This window comes from Dermacentor albipictus, chromosome 7 (genome assembly GCF_038994185.2).
Source record: "Dermacentor albipictus isolate Rhodes 1998 colony chromosome 7, USDA_Dalb.pri_finalv2, whole genome shotgun sequence".
Classification (NCBI taxonomy): domain Eukaryota; kingdom Metazoa; phylum Arthropoda; class Arachnida; order Ixodida; family Ixodidae; genus Dermacentor; species Dermacentor albipictus.
In genome coordinates, this window is record NC_091827.1 from 77,685,311 (window position 1) to 77,704,835 (window position 19,525).

The 19,525-nt window shown below is 44.7% G+C and overlaps 1 protein-coding gene across 1 annotated transcript in view; it reads right to left on the bottom strand.

Moving 5' to 3' along the window:
• Positions 1–857: 857 nt before the first annotated feature.
• Positions 858–19,525, bottom strand: part of Coq6 (ubiquinone biosynthesis protein COQ6, mitochondrial) — a 41,623-nt gene continuing 22,955 nt past the window's right edge. The window contains exons 9-14 of the mRNA XM_065428311.1: positions 18,524–18,602; positions 14,343–14,466; positions 12,545–12,660; positions 6,369–6,535; positions 5,008–5,079; positions 858–937 (exon numbers count right to left, since the gene is read on the bottom strand). Of these exons, the coding sequence (XP_065284383.1) occupies positions 5,050–5,079; positions 6,369–6,535; positions 12,545–12,660; positions 14,343–14,466; positions 18,524–18,602 (516 nt within the window). The 3' untranslated portion in view covers positions 858–937; positions 5,008–5,049. The remainder of the gene's footprint in view (positions 938–5,007; positions 5,080–6,368; positions 6,536–12,544; positions 12,661–14,342; positions 14,467–18,523; positions 18,603–19,525) is intronic.

The window sequence follows — 19,525 nt, forward strand, 5'->3', positions numbered from 1 at the left end:
AGTTTGCGTTGAAGTGATTGACAGCACGAAGATCGCTTCGCTCGCTGCTGCTGCCGCGTTTCCTCATGCCATCGTTTTGACAATGAGTGTCCGCATCGAGTGCGGGCACTTGCTGTTTGCCCGTGCGTGCTGACACCATGTTAGGTAATTTAAATAGTAAGCGAATGTTTACAACGAGGCGTTCTACTCTAGTGGCTGCCGCGTGTGGAACGGCCGCGCGAGCCCTGTCTTGAACACGACCTGTGATGCGGAATATATGTAGGCGTATAGGCACACCGAGGGCCGATAGCGTCGTGTGCGCTATAGCACCCATATACCCGCGTTCACGAAGTGAAACGTCACTTTTTTTCCGCCGATATCTGCCTGCATGTTTATAACGAATATATAATATAACGGAGATACCTTCTGTTCGACTCGTCGAACATCATTATAACAAAGTCGCATTTGACACTTCTCTTATGCCCTACATTTGTTATAAGCATACACGCTAATATCGACGAAACAAATTTGCAAATTACAGACTTACTTCGTTAAATTGACAATTCATTATATTCATATTCGTTATATCAAGGCTAGACTGTAGTTCATGCTTTACCACCTCAACAGTAACAGAACTCAAAATGTGACCTCTTCATTACATTACTGCAAGCGGTTGTAGCTTGCAGATTCACATCACTTATAATGGCACAGCAGAAGAGCGTTAAGATCCTCCCATGTTTTTAACATTGCACTCTATGAACTCTGGCCAAGCGATCCACTTCAGTTCACATTGGCCACAATCGTACCAGCGTGATCTTATAGTAAGTAACCACACTATGGTAAACCTGTACAATGACAATAAAATGAGCAACACAGTAAACAGTAATTCACCATTTTTTAATTCACACTTCATCATTTATGAAAGACATTTAACCATTGGCTTTTATATGAAACCATGCTGAAAAAAAAAGAAAAGCGAATCGACACGTCAACACCACAATGTGATAATTTTTCTGTAAAGCAGTGTAAAAGTACAATGTCAATCCATTTTGCCTTTTTTTTTCTATTCACTAATTCGAATTCACTAATTCACTAATTCACTAATTCACTAATTCAATATTCACTAATTCAATATTCACTAATTCGAACGCCAGGTGCTCTTACCCGAGTGCTTCAGCACCATTTATAAGCATGCAAATTTCTTATGGAACATGAAATGGCATATGCACATAAGGTGTCACAGTGCAAAAAACTTCCTTTGCTAAATGTATGGCTTTTTACAACTGAATTTAGCTATGCAAATTCATACAGGACAAAAATTTTCTAAAAATCGTACATCTCATTATGCTGAGGTTTATATATTCCAGTGGTAAAATATAGTTCACAGGTTTCTAAACAAGAAGTGTTCTGAACTGGAACTAAACCACGAAAAATCAACAATTGAAAAGAAAGGAAAACAACATTTTTTAATATCTTAGTTTCACAACATTTCAATTTTGTTAATCCAGAATGAAGTTGAAAAGAAAGATTTTATGGTCTCCAGTTCAGGTTGACTACTTCATCCAAAGCTTTTCCCCCATGCATCTTGGCACAAATTTTCTATGCATTTGCAAATGAATATGACTCTACATAGTGCCCATTAAAAATGGCAACACTGTTGCTGCACTTTTCTACATTTGTATTTGGAGGTAGGGGCAGGAGTTTAGTAATAAACCAAGAAGTGCCTACGAATATGCCAAATGTCTCAGTAGTGGTGGGACACATAAAAGGAAATGGTTCGCAGTTGGAAAGTCACTTTCGATCACACTCGTATGTAACTTGAAGCAGGTGTGACAGAAAGACACACTGTGAATAGCAAACATACTCAATCAACTGAAACTACACATACAGTAGAACCTCGTGCGTTTTCCCGGCGCTAGCTTTCGCAATCGGGAACACAAAAAAATGACTCAAGAAAGTTACGTTTATTTTTTACCGGTTCATGCGTTCCCTGAAAACGCGATTTTTTGGCACCAACGTTCAGTACATCGCCAAAATGCGATCTTATGATACGTTTCCCGGCCGCTAGATACCATGTACACAAAAAAATGTGCGAGGCGACCACGAACGGCAGCTTCACCGCAATACTCGCCCGCCCGCGCACAGCATCTCAATCCGGTACCAGCAAATCTCCGCCGAGGTCGTCGAACACCGCATTCACAGATATGGCCGCCGATCCTACTGCGATAAGCATCTTCGCCTATCTGTTTCACAGCGCGTGGTGCATGGTTGCATTGGAAGCGTACTGCACACTTTTAGTAGGCGATAACCGAAACGCGCCGCCATTCCCTGCTGCAGGCGGGCGCGATGCGGGCAGCACATTTCGCTTCGGCGGCATCCGGCGTCGCCCACCAGCTAGATTTCGTTTCGGTTTCCCGTTGCCCTCTTTATATGAACACAACGAAACGCGTGTCGGGCGGCCGGAGCACCACCAGTTCGACGCGCGTCGGCGTCTCGTGACGCAACGATCCGCGCGACGCCTCGCATTACGCAGATGCCAACCATAGTTGAGGCTGTCAATTTTTTTTTTAGTTACTTCGGATTGTGCGTTTTCCCTGCTAGTACGTTCTTCTCGCAGTTCGTTCCAGAATGTATGAACGAGGTTCTACTGCATTATTCTACATTATTCGCATAAGGTGCTTTTACTGCTACTCAACATCGGAGCAGCTAGATGTAATTATTTGCAATGAGCACTATATGCTGCGAGACAAATATTTCGATGTTTTAGCGAAACATGATATACGTATATACGCTTTGAAGAAGTCAGGTAAAATCCTGTCAGGGTTCCCAAAGCATGTATATAATAACAAAAGGCGCATTCACTTATCAACCCAGTACTCTCCCGCCTCAGCTGTGCTTCGCTTTGTCAAAAAGCTGCAGTGACGTCATGTGCTGTCGCACAGCACCAATGCCTGCTGCTGGCCAAATTTTCCTTTTTTTATGCCCTTCAATGAGGAAGCTCAGGTGTCTCGACAGCAGAGCTCCTAATTACTAAATCAAATTCTGGCGTTCTATGAACCAAAAGCACGATCTGATAACGAGGTACTCCATATTTTGACCACCTGGGGTTATTTTATGTGAGCCCAATGCACGGCAGATGGGCACTGTTCCACTCCAGCCCCGTCAGAACTCATGATCAGCAGTGCAATGTCATAACCACTGGGCTCCTGCGCCAGGTAGCAGAGCTCCTCCAACTACAATGACGCAGCGGTGGATAAGGTGGTGGTGCCAACAATGCATATTCTTTTCGTAATCGTTTGAGCTCACTTTCAGCTCCTGTTTTCCTGACGGGCATGACAGGACACACTCAGCCCATTTTTTATGCCGGTACATAGGAGAAGCAGTGCGAAGTATGGTCAGTTTAATCGTTGGAATTCTACTCACTTGCCAAAAACATGTGTGGGCTAAAGGACATGTGAAAACGAATTCACAGCCAGGCAATGTTTTTATTTAATTCTGCTCGCCACAAAGGCTCCAGATTTATGCGTGCCATGCATAAGAACTTTGTTAAATTGAAACCACGAATGAAAATTACTTCACTAATTCATGACAAAAAGATGGATGGTGAAGAAAGATCAGGAAATGAAAAAGATCTAGCAGATTTCACTAAATTAGGTTGCTGTATCAAGGTGCAACTGCATTGGGGCCTTGAGCAGTGGTCGAACAAGGAGTGTTGCTGGAGCCAGCGTTTCGACAAAGGGATTTGTCTTCCCTAGGGCAGCAACTGCTTTCATTAGCAGCCTTTCTATATATGCGTAGCTCACCCTCCTCCACCCTAAATGGGGGAGGAAGAGGAGAATAAGCTAGTGCATGGCATGGGGTAGCTCATGTCGAAGTTTAAAAAAAAAGAAAAAGATAAGCGGGACTCAAAATGAAAGGAGAAGAGACAAAGGGAGGCTCGGTGTTGTGATATAAAGTCACACAACACAGGTGGAGGTACTGGTGTTGGGTTCTTTTCAGAAGTGCAGATAAAAACCAGAAACAGAAAAAAAATTTACGCATGTAAGTAGGCATTGCCAATCCAGTATCCCTAGTTCTCTGAAAAAGTAGGAATTACGCATATAATCACTAGAGAATTTGAAAAAAAAAAGAAACAAAACGAAACCTGGGCAGGAGACGGGCAGAAAAGTTTCTTTGTCCCAATTTTCCTCCTCACACTCACACCCTCTTTTCCTCCCCCCAAATTTTAGAGCAATGATAAGTGCAGTTTAAACATTCCTAGAAAACCATTCACACCTGATTGGCAGCATCCACCTATATGCATAAATCCTTTTTTCGTTGCCAGTTTTATCTACACTTCTTGAAAGAACCCAACACCAGTATCCCTACATGCTTTACCCTTTCTGTCAGGACACCAAACCTCCCTTTGTTCCGCCCCCTTTTCTTTTCCTGTCCTTTTTTTTCTGTTTTTCAATACTTTGAATGTGGCTATACCCCACCCCTCGCACGGGCTTATTCTCCTCCTTCTCCCCAATTGAGGGTTGCGGCAAGTGAGCTATGCGCGCATCGAAATGCTGCTATGGAACAGAGCTGTTTCCCTGACGAAGAAAGGCCCCTAGTCGAAACGCTGGCTTTAGTGACCGTCCTTGTCTGACCACTGCTCATCACTTCAAGCCTTCAATTACAAGTGAGCTTCTGTCTTGTTTGTATTGGGGCTTCGTCACTCTGTATTTACAAGCAGATGATGAATGGAAATTCAGCCTAGAAAAATGTGCAAATACACTCTACATTACTCATAGCAGTGCTTAAAAAGGGTAAGCGAAAGTACCAGATGGGAGTGGCGAGAAAGCTAAAGTAGTCCGATCTTGGCGCACGGGACTAAAGCTATGCACCCCAGCTTCTCTCTAGCCTGTTAGAGACCCAACTATCCACCCCAGCTTCTCTCTAGATTCCACCAATTATTCGTATATATTTGGAAAGCTGATGCCACAGATTATCTTGATGAGTTTCCTTCTGGCAGACAAAAAACAAGAAACAAATTGTACTCACCTGTACAACATGCTTGTGCAAGAAAAATGCTCGCAATCTTGCTTAATATGACGCACGGTCAACTATCCTTTCCTGAAAGAAAAGGTCAAACAATAAATTCGGCACGTTAGACAGCAGAATCAAGCAGGAGAATCAAGCATCACAAGCAGTCGAACATCAAGCATCAAGGTGTCGCCGCTGACTGGTCAACCAATGCTGAAAAAGAGAACATCCACTGACTGCCAAGGAGTGTACATAAGCTAAGAGCTTGTTAGTTAGAGTTAGCTAGAGTTACATAGCTGCAGAAAGTATGCCCAATGACCACAGCTCAGACACCACTGTGCCAGTTTCCCAGTAATCCTTCCCGATTTTTTTCCAAGAAAAGAAGACCAGCCTGCAGGAAGTCATTTTCCACAGGCCAAGAATGACACACTCTAGTTGCTATCACTCTGCAGGAGCAATCAGTAGCAGATTGCCAGATTTGGCTGGATTGCATGAAACTGGCTAATTACTACCAGTATACTATTAGCTACGTTATGGCTAATAAACTGGATACTGAGCACTACAGTGGGTCCATATTTTAGTGAGAAACAAAATCAAAACATTAATGTTTTCCATTGCTGCAAAACGGTGCCCCTATGCTAAATTACATGATTCTCTCACCAGAGCTTATATTAACCCTTTAAGGAAGAGCATTGCCTACAGGCAGTATAACAGAAAACCATTTTTTTCCTTGCTGACTTTCGGTATTGAGTGCAAAGTTTCTGGCTAAAGGCAGTTGGTCAACACTGACTGACAGGCAGGAAGCGTCATTTCCTTGGTTTAGAGCAGGAACACAGGACAAGGAATAAGAAGATTGGCACGCAACTTGCTTTCTTTTGAAAGCACAGTCAAAGGATACAGACCAATGCAAGCTCTCCGGCTGCACTGGTTTCACACATGTGACATAAAGCAATGGTTCGCATATGCCAGAGCTGTCAGTACGCATTCCAAAATCACAGAAAGTTTGGGGTGAAGCCCACTTCCAGTTTCCTGCCTGGTGCTTCCCTTATATTGCTGAAAAGCTTCCGCAAAGTATTTCTTCTTTTCGGTGATTATGCTTATTCTGGTTGTACCATTAGATGGTGGCACGTCAATCACCGGCACAAGAATGCGAGTGCCTGAGGTGACCACAGAGTCATTTTGGCTGCCCCTGGAGAATTCGTAGCCACTTTTGCATTTGGTGCCCACAGACCTGAGTCATTAAGATTTTGTGAAGCTTTTATGCATCCCCACTCACTCGGATCCAGTCAGACTTTTACAGGTTCAGATTCGCACGGGCATTAGGGGAAGTCTGAGCAAATAGAGCGGCAAACGCGTCAGCTGACCGGCTGTGCACGCACCTTGAGACCGACCCAGGCGTCGATGAGCTGCAGCCCCACACTGCGGGCTGCCACCACAGGAAGCAGGTTGAAACGATAGAGCCCGACCAGAGCCTCGATGGCCAGCAGGAAGGGCACAGTGTGCCGCTGACGTAGTGTCTCGTAGCGCAAAAGCGTGTCGAAGCTCACTGCACAAATCAACAAGCGCAAGTGGAACTCGGTCAGCGATCTCATACATCATGGGAAGGAGCATCTGTATGCATAATTACAAATAGTAACGTACAATTTGTGGCACAAACTTTTTCATTCACAGGCAAGTTGTGAAACAGCCAAAGAGGAGGCGTCATTCCTACAAGTGTCAAGTACAAGTCTGCTATACGAGTTCCAGGGTTCTCCCCACTGTGCGTGGCAATGAAAATGCCGCCCAACGCTAAGGTTTACTGTCCACTGCTCCGGTTCCCCACCCACAGCACGGGTTTACTGCCTACCACATCGCATTTACCACCCACTGCTCCGGTTGACCTGCCAAAATTTCCAATTCTTATTTTTTTTTCGAGATTGTCAAGGTTCCTTTATCCCGTGGGGAAATAAAGAAAGAGAGGTGTAGAAGTTGAGAAAATTGGACGTTTCTACAACTTTCTGCAGTGCTGCCATTTTCAAACCATATTAAAGAGGAGAAGTCTTACCTTCAAATAATCACATCACCGTATTTCACCATACGGAAATAAAGCAAAAGCAGTGAACAAAAATTAAATGTGTCGTAATTCATTACTGCTGCCACACGGACACAGGCAGCACTTCTATTGGCTAATGCAGGTTTGAATGGTGGGTGAGTGTTTCACGCATATTTTAGCAATGGCAAGCTGTTAATTTCTTTGTTCTGACAAACTGTACAAATGAAGCCGAAAGGGTTGTCCATAAATCGCTTCACAAACTTGCAGTCTGCAACTGCAAAAGGCACACTATTTGCGGGTCAGCAGCTTTCTGGCAGTTTTACTTTGCACGCAGCATCCTGTTGCTGAGCGGCTTCTTCGAAGGCAGGAGCATTTTGGCCCTGCTTGGAAGTGCATTTTGCAGACCGGAATACGAGGCACAGTCGGTAGTGCGCGCCTGGTACGCATGAATGCATTGCGCTTCCCACCGACATGTCTTTCGCTGGTTCAACGTGGTCAATTTCATGACATTCACCTGTCAACGTCGCCTTTCTGCTGTGCTTAATGCAGCAGCATAGTTATTTGGCACCCCTGTAAATGACGTAGTAGGTGGCAACCAAGCGTCATAGGCCAATCTGATGCGAAAGAGAATCCACGTGGTGAAGCTGCATCGTTAACACACACAATCGGAGCATAAAGCTTAGCACGAATGGCAGAGTGGCACTATTATTCGGGGTGATAGCCTGCTCTATCTGTGACAGCATTTCTGTGATGTTCGTACATGCAGGAATCTTTGGTGGAGCTTGGCGTAGAACGCTTTCGTATGTAAAAAAAAAATTACATGCAGAATCTCATCTGGGAGTTAAAAAAAATTAAATTATGGGGTTTTATGTGCCAAAACCACTTTCTGATTATGAGGCACGCTGTAGTGGAGGACTCCGGAAATTTTGACCACCTGGGGTTTTTTAACGTGCACCTAAATCTAAGTACACGGGTGTTTTCGCATTTCGCCCCCATCGAAATGCGGCCGCCGTGGCCGGGATTCGATCCCGCGACCTCGTGCTCAGCAGCCTAACACCATAGCCACTGAGCAACCACAGCGGGTCTGGGAGTTATCTAAATGATGTGCAAGGATTTACTACTAATCACCTGCTGTTTCGTTGTCGTATGCTGCTGCGTTTGGTATAATTGTGACAAATAGCACAGAAGAATCGTGAAACAGAGAAGCGTGGTTGCAACACCAAAATGTTAACTAAGACCACCATGAGACGACGAAGAGGAGGCAAGTAGTAGCGATATTAACGCATGTTATATGATAGTGCGTTAGGATGATGCCACTGCTTCGTGGAAGATGAGCGATGGCCGATGCGCGCTGTAGTACGTGAAGTATTTTTTGAACAATGTCACGTTTGGTAGACCTCATACGTAGACGTGGTTGATGATGCTGCCTCCTCTCGATGTGAACCATTATCAACTGCGATCAACTGTGATCAACCGTACTCCAGCAGCGGCTGCTTATGGCTTGGTCCCGCGGGCCCTATCTTGAAAGCGACGTGCAATGGGGACATAGCAAGCCGAGTGCTGATAGCTTCGTGTGCGCTATGCTCTCACTGCTGAGCTTGCGACCAGTAAACCGAAGCAGTTTACTGGTCCGAACATATTGGCGGGCACCTTGCTGCAACGACCTGCTACCCGCTACTGTGTGAGCTAGCAGCGAATTTTGTGAAGGCCATACGATACAGCGAGGTCTAACCAGCGGCACTTCGCCAGCATCCAGCAGTAAAAGTGGCTGCTTGGTGCCAAATTGACCAAAAGCTTAGTTGCGGCTGCATACCATCCTTACTCCATGAAATCGCCATGCCAAGAAAAGTGGGGGACAGGCAGTGAACTGAATAACAAAAAAATTTTAATGACCGCCATGTCTGCAGCAGTGTGCACATTATGTTCAAAAAATCTAGCAAGACACCCATGCAGCATCTCAAACTTCGATGACTGTTTTACATTGGTCATACAGGAGAGGAGAGCAGGGTCTGGCTTGGCGCCAGAGCAATCAATCACTGCCGCCTAAGTATGGCTGTCCCATCGCCCAAGTAACCTGCACACATCGGGGTGTAAAGTATTATTATAGACAACAGCCCATGGAAGAAATAGCAGTATGATCAAGGCTTAATTGGAGAGGCTCAACTGGGTCCACCGCTGAGCTGATGCAGCTGTTGGTCCACGTTGTGCCACTTTTGTTGGTAAGACAAAACAGCGCATGAGGACTTAGTCCCATTTTTAAAAGCCCCAGCAACTCTTTCGGGTCAAAGTGAGCACAGATTTCTCACATTTTGCCGAAATGTAGCAGGATTAGCAGGGTTTGCCTATCAATGCAATTCGGCGTTGTGGTAGCATCACTGCATAATTCTGTTACGAAGAAACTCAGACACAGCCTCTTGGAGGACAAAGATTTACGTGTATGCCAAAAAATGTCCATGTGCGATATCCTTGGGAGGACGTCTGTGGAAGGATATACAAAACCAGGCATTCGGAGGATGTCCTATTTGTCTCCGAAATGGTGCACGGACACTGGGACATGGTTCGGATGTCCTACGGATGAAGCATTCTCACATGGGAACTTTGTTGACATCCCGTGCACTCACTTTTGTTTGCGAGGTGGTTTGTCAAATTTCCAAGTGTCGCGCGGCTACTGTGATAGATGTATGTTGATTCTGCACCAAACCATAACCTTAGTCACTGATGCCAATGAAGCGGTGCCAATTAGGCCTGATGGCCTAATTGGCACCGCTTCATTGGTTGGGTTGGTTGGGATAAAGATTCGCCATTGGCCGATGTGGTAACGGGCCGCATGCCATCTTGGAATGCTTGTTGCTTATATGTTCATATGGGTGGCTCATCAGTGATTGGTCCCAAGATTGCGCATGTGGATTAGATTGACGGCTGTTGAAGCAGCGTGAAGTTTGTCACCACATATTCAACACGATCTGTGTGCCTATCGGTGGCTAATTGACCCAACCTTTGCACACGCGTTCACACTTTGTGAAATATTGTGAAATACATACTGCTTTTGTCGCCATTCCATCTGTCCGCACCGTGTCATCATTTTGATCGATCTTGTTGACCTGTATGAACCTTGTATATGGTCGATGTGGAGCCGTTCAGTAAATTGCAGCGTTCGGGCACTGTATGTGCGATCCCTGCATCAAGCAGATGTAGGTGAGCGCTGGCAGTGACAAATTCCACTACTGGGTCATCTGAGACAGCCTGTTGGCTACGCACTCAGCGGTCTTTTTGCAGTGAAAACAGGGAAATGCTTGCTTGGGTAGCATCGAGCATGACGGGCTCTGTGGCGCATGCGACATGTGGCACTGTGCAGGTCTCTACACAGAATGCCGTAGACTCCCTTTAAGACAAACTCAAAGGGACCATGAAGATTTGTTAGTCTTACAAGAAGAATAATTGGCAACACGACCAGGTGCATCGGGATATCTTACTTCTAAACAGCAAATGAAGTAGACTTACAATGGGGGAAAAATGATATAAAAATTAATCATTTAGCTGAACTTTATAGAAAACTGCCTTCAAGTGGTACTCTTGCTTGGTGTCATCCAGTTCGTGATGGATGTTTGGCACTTCTGTGCAAATTGGCGAGCAGCCACAAACGATGTCATCTCACCTAACGACCTTAAAAATCCTTCTGTGCATTCGTGCTGCTGGAAAAAGTTCACTAGGGAGTTCAAGCAGGCATTTGCCACCTCACAGGTCATCGATGCAGGCTCCGAGCAAGCGTAATTATGAAGGAGTACGCTGAGTGCAGGGCAAAGCCACACAACCTAGAGGAAAGTCTAGGTGATGTTGAGAAAAGTGGGGAAGGACAAACAAGGCGAAAAGTCACGGAGGAGGGAGGTAGGCAGAGGCGCGCTGGGTTGACCTCCTCTGGCGGTTGCTACATGTTTTGTTTGCGATACGGATGTGTTGGGTTCGCCTTGTGATGACATCGTCCCCGTATGCCGTACACTGTGTGTGCAAGTGAAAGTGTGTGATGGTGAGCCGATGATACGGCAAATGACTTCAGTGACTACTGTATTGCTGTTTTATGCCTTGTATTTCCTTTAATGTATATATTTTCTGACAGGAGGTCCCCTTTCAGCCACATGCTCTGGGACCTCCTTCTATATACTTATGTAAACATGTATGTCTCCTCCTTATTAAATAAACTGAACTGAACTGAATCTCATGTGTGCAAAGGAGGAAAGGGGGGAGGAAAGGGGAGGGAGGAGGGTTTTGTACTTGGGCAGTGCGCGGTTGCACGGGCTTTATCTTGAAAGTGATTTACTTTAGTGGCACAGTCTAGGTGGACTGATGGCTCATAGCTACTTTGCATGCACTGCATTCTTGTTGCACAGTTTACACTGAAGCGATAGACAGTACAAAGGTCACTTTGCTTGCTGATGCTGCCACAATTCCTCACACCAGTGTTTTGACAGCGAGCGTCCGCGATCATAGAGTGTGATGTGTTCATGTTTGCCCGTGCATGCTGACTCCATCCTTGTCAATTTAGTTAATAGGCAAATGAAAGAGGCATTATACTCTGGTGGCTGCTGCATATGGTGCACCCATGTGAGCCCTGTCTTGAACAGAATATGTGACGCGGACAGTTTAGGCGCACCGAGGGCTGATAGCTTAGGGTGTCCTAAAGAACCCATACGCTTGCCCGTCACCCACATTCACGAAGTGAAACATCACCGTCTCTTTTTGTTTCCTCGTCTTGTTTTCACCGCTGTCCACGGGCGATGTGTGCTGCAGGCTTCCAGTAGGGTGCCCTATGCTCACACTCCCGGGCACAGTGCATCAAGGCACCCAAGCATGCAGGATCAGTAGCGGTGGTGGTCACTTCGAATGTTCGTCTTAACCGAAGAGCATGTATGAGGTGGTTGTGTAAGCGGATTTTTTTTTGCACTGAGTCTATGGAAAACCAAACAAACGATACCATGCTGTTCGTTATATGCAAGAATTCGCCTTAACTGAGTTCGTCTTAACGAGAGCTCACTGTATATTGAACATTCAAAAAATCTTATCGTAAACATTTGATTCAGGAATCGAATTACTTACATTCTCTATTTGATTCCATTTGGTGATATCCAAGTATTCACACAGCTCTAGTATTTACTCGTGTAAGGCCTGCACCCCGCTTTGGAGAGTGAAAATTTAGAAAAAGAAGTTTCACGAATTGTCACACACAGACTTGCATGCTGGCTAGTTCCCACAAGCTGATACAAGGTAGCACTAGCCTACATTTGAAAGATAGGTTGACAACACTGTAAATGGGTTCATAGTCGGCTGCCAGTAGTCTCATTTATTTGCATAGCACTCTGAGCGCAGTTCAAGGCTTCAGTGAGTAGCCATAAGCCTGCCTTGTCTAAGGCCAGCACGCAGTAAAATAAAAAAATGAAAATAGTGTGGGATTTACACAAGTAAATACAGTACATGTGAAAGTAAGGCAAGGTTAGTAGCTAGAGGCCACCAAACACATCAACAGCTCACCTATTGGCATTCCATTCCACACAGACTCAACCAAGAGCTGGGCCAGTTCCTGGGCATCACCAAAGCCAAGGTTCGCACCCTGACCTGCCATTGGGTGCACTCGATGGGCAGCATCACTGCATAAATGATTGAGAGATAAAAAAGCAGGTCTCAAGTGCTTTGCATGACTGTAGCACTAATTTCCTCATAAGCGTGTTTAATTAACTCATCCAGATGCACCATTAACTTTCTGAGGTTTAAGCAAGCCACGTTCTTGAACTACGAATAGGTGCTCTTACAAGTGCTGCTGAAACACGAGACATTTGCTTATACAGCCTATGCTAGCATATGCTTTATTCCTTAGATAAAAAGATAATGCTGCATGGATTGGCTGATATGACATGAAGTCGCGTGTGGTTTGTTACGTTACGTCCACTTGTAGGCAATTGGTGGTAAAAGCTGCAATCGTACAGTGCATCCAGAAAACTTAGTTTCCTGACTTTCAGACATGTATGAATGATAATGCAGCACAATTGTTCTGTTGTGAAGTGATCAAAAGACAGTTAATGAACATGAAAATACAGCAATAACTTAGTGCCAACATTAAAAACTCAAAATTTAACCTTTAAGGGCAACTGTGGTGTCATATATAGTTCGCTGCACAGTTTTTTAGAAACATGGTATAAATGTGTATCAAATGATGTCCAACATTTCAATCTTTGGTTATTCAAAGTGGCTTAAAGCCCACATTTGTGCCATGCCCCCTTTACCCAATTATCCTGCACCTTCTTATTTTTCAGATTATTGCTGTACATTTGTTTTACGTGCTTCGTAAAATCATGATAAAAAGGAGCACACCTCCTTGAAAGGCAGCCGCTATTTGAATTACGATATCTACATCTTCTGCTATCCTAACCGTTTCAGCAGGAGCCATTTATGCATGTTGTATCGATTTTCCCACCTCTACCAAGCCTTTCTTGTCTTTAGCAGTGTAGTGATATGTGGTGGAAGTTTGTTGCAAAACATTACAATCACGTAGGAATCCAGCTGATGTTTCTTCAGGGGGACGCAGGGATGAGATCATGAAAACTGCAAAATGGATTTTGGGAAACCGCTTGTTTCAGCATCTGCAGTGGTTAATCTATACTATGTCATTACAGTTTAGCTGAAAACACACTCTAAATGCGCCCCAAAATCGTTTTGTCAGTGCAGATAGCGAGGAAGGAGTGTAAAAATGGCCAGTTTTAACAAGATCATAACCTAGCCATGTTTACAGATGGGGGCTGCCATTGCGTTTTTGTTGCACAATCGCTTCATGTACCTGTGACTGTCATAGGCTAACACGTGCAGTGCAATGCAAACACCAGTGAAGTGAAGGAACAGTGCTACAGAGCATGTGCACCAATACAATATCAATCACCTTGTAGTACTGTCTTGTGTACATTAATTTGCTTCTTGCTGGTGGCCTCTGTCCACTCACGTGTAACTGTTTACCTAGTTATTGCTCAATGCCAGGTGGCAAGTCATCAATGTATGTCATTGCTCGGTACAAGTACTGTCCGCTCATTTGCGCAAAGTTGCCATGCTGCAGTGGTTGCAACGTAAGACTTGAAATAGCAAGGTCACTAGTTCAACGTTAGGTGTACCTGCCTGCATGTCCTTTCCCTTTCTTTTAAATCACGCCATGTCAGATCAAGGCACCAAGAACAAACGAAAGTGATGAGCCCGTTGCCCAGCTCATAAACACTGTCTGCAGTGAGACCCAACATGCGTGGGCTTTCAGCATCAGGCAGTAGAGACCAAGTAAAGCACAACTCACCCGATGAGGGCTACTCGGGGTAATACATAGTGGGCAGCATAACTCAGGCCCAAAGGGAACGTGGCACGGCTCGCTGGCACTAGTGAGAGGATGCGCATTGGCGCATCACTGCAGGCAGGGGGCGCTAGTAAAAAGAAAGAAGGCAGAGTAGATGCAAAGCGAGGTAACTCATGAATGCCACGGCACAAGAACATTGCCCATGTACGTAGAGACAAAACACACATTGTATTGCTTCTCTAGAGACATCACTACACACGCTGTTTGTGTCTGCCCAGCGATATATGGATCAATCCGTGCCAAACATCTCAGAAAGCTAGCTTGACCACCTGCGATGTCTTCTAAGAAAATAAAAGAAAGAAAACTCGCTTTACCAAGATTTTAATTCACCAAAAGAAGAGAGAAACCAATTTAGCCAGGCTTCTTGTGCACCTAAATTACTTTTTACAGAATGTTTTTTTTTGTGCACCATTCCCCTTTGTGTACTATGGTAGCGATAGAACCAACGCAAACAAAATCAGAAAAAAAATGCAATATCTCATGGGCATCCTTCATTATGTTACAATAATTAGAAAAGGCATCACATATGCATATTCAACCCCATCAGGGGCCTGAATATTCTTACCGCCTGCCCATCAGGCAGGCAGTGAGAAATTACGCCGGAGGCAGGATAGCGAACGAAGTGGTGAGCATACTGCAGGCATCCAAGAATGACGACGGCAGCAAACGACAAGTGAAATTCGAGTGGTTCCCGGCAAATGCGGGCGAGGCATCCGATTGCAACGTTAACCACATTGAGACGGCACACGCTGAGGCGCGCACATTAACAGACTGCGCCTTGGTCAAATCGTCGCCGTGGTTCAGCAACTAGGGCCGAATGACCGAAAACAACAGGATAAGCAAGGCTTTCCGCCTGGCTTGCAGAACTCTCCCACCCCCTTGCTAGGGGCTGAGTCGAGAGCAAGCCGTTTTATAAAGACAGCTGCCGGCGGGCTCACTCCCCAGCCCGTCGCTGATTGATGCACAGAATGTATCCCGAGATGCACCCAACAGACAAATGCAGAATCTGTCGAAGGAAGACGGCGGGCTTCACATACATGCTGTGGAATTGCACCAAGTACCCGGAAGAAGCCAAGCCTGGGAGGATCCCGCCACGACTCGAAGCAGCCGCAGGGAACAACAATTAAAATGAACAACTCTGGGCTGTCCAGCAGGTCATCGAGGCACTGGCCTGGCAGAGACCCAATGAGCCAGCAACAGTGCGCGGTTGGCACCCAGAAGACGATGTAGGCCCCACCCGGAGTGTGCGCGCAAGCGTGTTTTACTGCAGGCTCAAATAAACGTTTTACCAATCCAATTAAACAGCTGCTAAACTCAATGGATCACTAGTTTTGATGAAGGTCAGGTCTTATTGTAAAAAAAAGGGGGGGGCAAAATGCCTCATGTTCAGGCACAAGCAATGCCATGAACTAATTCAAGTAGTCTAAATTTAATGCATCTGGCTGTTTATTCATAAAGCATTTATCTCGGAAAGTTTAATCAATGTACATTTCATTCTCAGTGACAAAAAAGAAAAAAAAACAATAAATTAGCAGTTTTGCCCGAAGGGCATCGACAGCAATGGCAATGACTAGCTTTGCCTTGAATTCCTCAGGTGGCGTTCAAACTATACGCCGGTGCGACATGTTGGCGTGATGCAGCACGCATGAAAACTCCCTCCTGCTGGGCAGAAGGAAGAGAGCTCTGTAAACTACCAGACGTCCCACAACACTGCCGGGATGTGGAGCGCCGCTAGTGATTGGCATTGGAGGCATTGCACCTCAATGGTACATGAGGCAAGACTGACAGGTAACCATTGGCATTAGTCATCGGCACCTAGTGAAACATTATATAATGTTAGCTTGACATTTACTCTCCATTCCGTTCAGACCAGTGCATACACACAGCATCTTAGCACCAAGATTAGTGAGCTTATAGCGTGAGTGTGCACAACACTCCTGCCAGAAAAAGAGAGCAGAACGCTGTCTTAGCTTGGGGGCGGAGCCAGGACGGTGTTCTGCATTTCTGCAGAAAAAATTGTACACAAACCATTGACATTGATTGTCAGTGTAAGTGAACAGTCAAAAACAAACGAATGAGTGAGCGAGCAAATGAACAAATAAGCAAATGAATGAGCGAGCGAGTAAATGAATGGACATTTTCTTTGCAGAGTCTGACCACCAACCAACCATAAAAATGATCGAAAGAGGCAAAGAAATCTACTCCCTTTGAAAACATCAGCACACAAGATACATGACCGCAGTAAAAACATACTTGCGCTCTATGTCACATTATTGTAAACACTGCAAATTTAGGACACTATGGCAACATAAGCGCATATTTTGCTTTTTTAGAATAATTATCAGAGCTGGTTAGTTCTGGGCCGACAGAACTGTCACTGCTGATGGTGGCAGCACAAGTGTAGTATTAACAGATTATGGAAATCTTGCAAAAACTATCAAAGTTGCTGTTTAGCAGTTACATAACTCACTCAAGCCCAACAGGGTTTGACAGTCTTGAAAGCTTGATGCAAAACCAGTGAGAAGTGCCCGTACAACACAGGGATAAGTCGAAAACGCAGTATATTTGTGTTCATTCGACCTTGACCTAATATCCCAGCTGGTGCCCATACATCTTCTATGGGCCAAAACATTTATTATTTTGATTCTGAAATTGGACCTTGTCGGATAAATTAAACTTGACTGGTTAGCGTGTATGCACCTGCTGACCTGAGTGGCAGCAGCGTTTGTCTTTTCAGGGCTAGGAGAGGGTAAGTGCATTGAATACATGTTATCTCCAGCCAAAAATGCTGATTCTGCCCTAGTACAATTTTCAAGCACAAATGGCAGGTTGGAATGAATTGTTGCTCTATTTGCCAGCTATTAGCATGCATACTTTTTCGAAGAATATTGGACTGGAAATTGCCTGTACGTTAGTCGCATACGAAACCACATTTGCAGCATCAGCAACCACCTACCATCAGACCCAGTGTTACTGCCATTGTCATCAGAGGGTGGCAGCCGGACGTTTTCAGGCACGATGGCAATGGCCCCAGGGCACTTTCGTCCTTTAATTATGAAAGCTAATTCAAAGAATAAGTTATTTTATGTGCTTAGCTAGTAGTAACAAAGTGATGCCACGTGTTTTCAGCACTCTAGACTTGCACACATCACAGGACAAACTGGCAAAGTGGTTAGTCTAGGTTTGTGATTGTAGTGGAGCGGTTCGAGAAATATGGAATATCAAACGCACTGAACCAGAAGGAGGAAGATGTGTTGTAGTCTCTAAACAGCAATCAAAAGCTGAGATTGACGATGTAAGTATCAAGTGCAAATAAATTTATGATCTGTGAAGGTAAACACTGCAATTATGTCTTATTATGATTGCCTGAATCAGAGGCATGCTACATTTTCTGTTTTTTATAAGATCAGCTGTACGTTAAATTTCTATGTACACTTTTTCTACTATGAACCCATAAAAAGTTCGGTGCTAATCAGATTCAGGGGTGTTAGAACCATGTAAGTACACTGCCAAATGAAGCAGCAGTCGGTCAATTCCATCAGTCGTGTGAAGGTCCAATAAACTGAACTCAACTGTAGCACATCACTGCACACACCTCATACGGCTCACTTTTTGCGACTCAATCAAGGCCAACAGCAACAAAATTCCACTTTGGTTTAATTGGTTATAAGTAAGTGTTATATACTGTTGAAGCAATCTTGGCAAAGCTGCGATGCTGGAAAATGCCAAGTTTTCATATCGGGAGCCTTCTAAATAGCATCTAAACAGACAATGCGTGTACCTGGTGGTTAGCGGGTATGATGCAAATCCTAGCATGCAGCCTCAGAGATACCCTGTCAAAGCACTGCAGGTGGTGCCCAATCTCGGAGGTTGTGCGTCACTTCCAGTGAGCGGTAATGGCACGACTTCTTTTTTATGTGGGTATGAAAAACATTTCCTTCTGAGAGCCTTTCGTGAGGCATCCACATGTATTTCAAGTGCAATATTTTGTATGGAGGCTGCTTTATATCTAATCTACCTGAAACTAGGCTTTAAGCGCTGTTCGAAATTGTGTAGCAGTTGGCGTTTATGCTGACAATGCGAGCCGCTGCATTCTGCAGCTTCTCTATTGCTGAGTCACTCACCGGCACCGAACCTTTCAAGTAGTGACGCAACCGTGGAGAGGGCTGTGTTGACCAGGGGCATTTGCCTGCCTTCACCCCACTGTAGCAGATGAGATGAAAAACATATTTTGCTGGCACATCACATTTGTGTTTGCAAATCTGATGACATGCAAATAGTAAGCCAAGAAAATAGTAAGTTCTGTTCGGTGGCACAGGAAGCAGACAATACAGCTCGCACGTTATTTGCAGTTGCTGCAATGGCATCTGTAACATGCACATTTGATGCATTGTTGGCTTAAACAATGACTAGTGTTGCCGTAAGTAATTGGGTACATGCATAGAATGCTGAGAAAGAAACAATAAAAAAAAGAAAGATGGACTAAAATGACAATGTGTAGCTAATTATAATTGCAAGCCACTGTGCATGCTCAAACTCCATTCATTTGCAAAGGACAGAAAGGTTGTGGACAGAAAAAAAAAGGTCACTATTTCAACAAAACACATTGCAACTGAGGCTTCCTTCCCAACCAGTCTGTTGCTGAAATTACAGAGGTAGAGCTGGCCTTCTTTCCCGAGTGGAACTGGGAAGCCCCTTTTTGCTGTTACGAGGTACATAGCTTACGAGGCCTTGTTTATGCTGCTGTGATTTTCTCTATGCTGCTGTGTGACTTCGTGCACCTCTTATAACTAAGGGCATTAGAAGAAGGAAATGCCTTGAGAAGTGCAAGTCATTGTGGTTCTATTCTTCACAAAGGACATCTTGCTTGAGAAGAGCAGCTTTATCCTATGTACTAAATGCTTAGTAGATGCACTAAGTACTTATAACATGTTGAGTATTTGCCAAGTACTCAGCATGTTTCAAGTATATTTTGCCAGCTCGACAACAGGGACACAGCTTCTTGCGCAGCTGAGTTTTAACGCGGTCTGGAGAATGCTGAAGAAATCAATGATAATCAAGAGCAACGCGATTTAAAGAAGTCACAGTGTTGCTTCTCTTTTCCAAGAAGCACAGAATTCATTTTC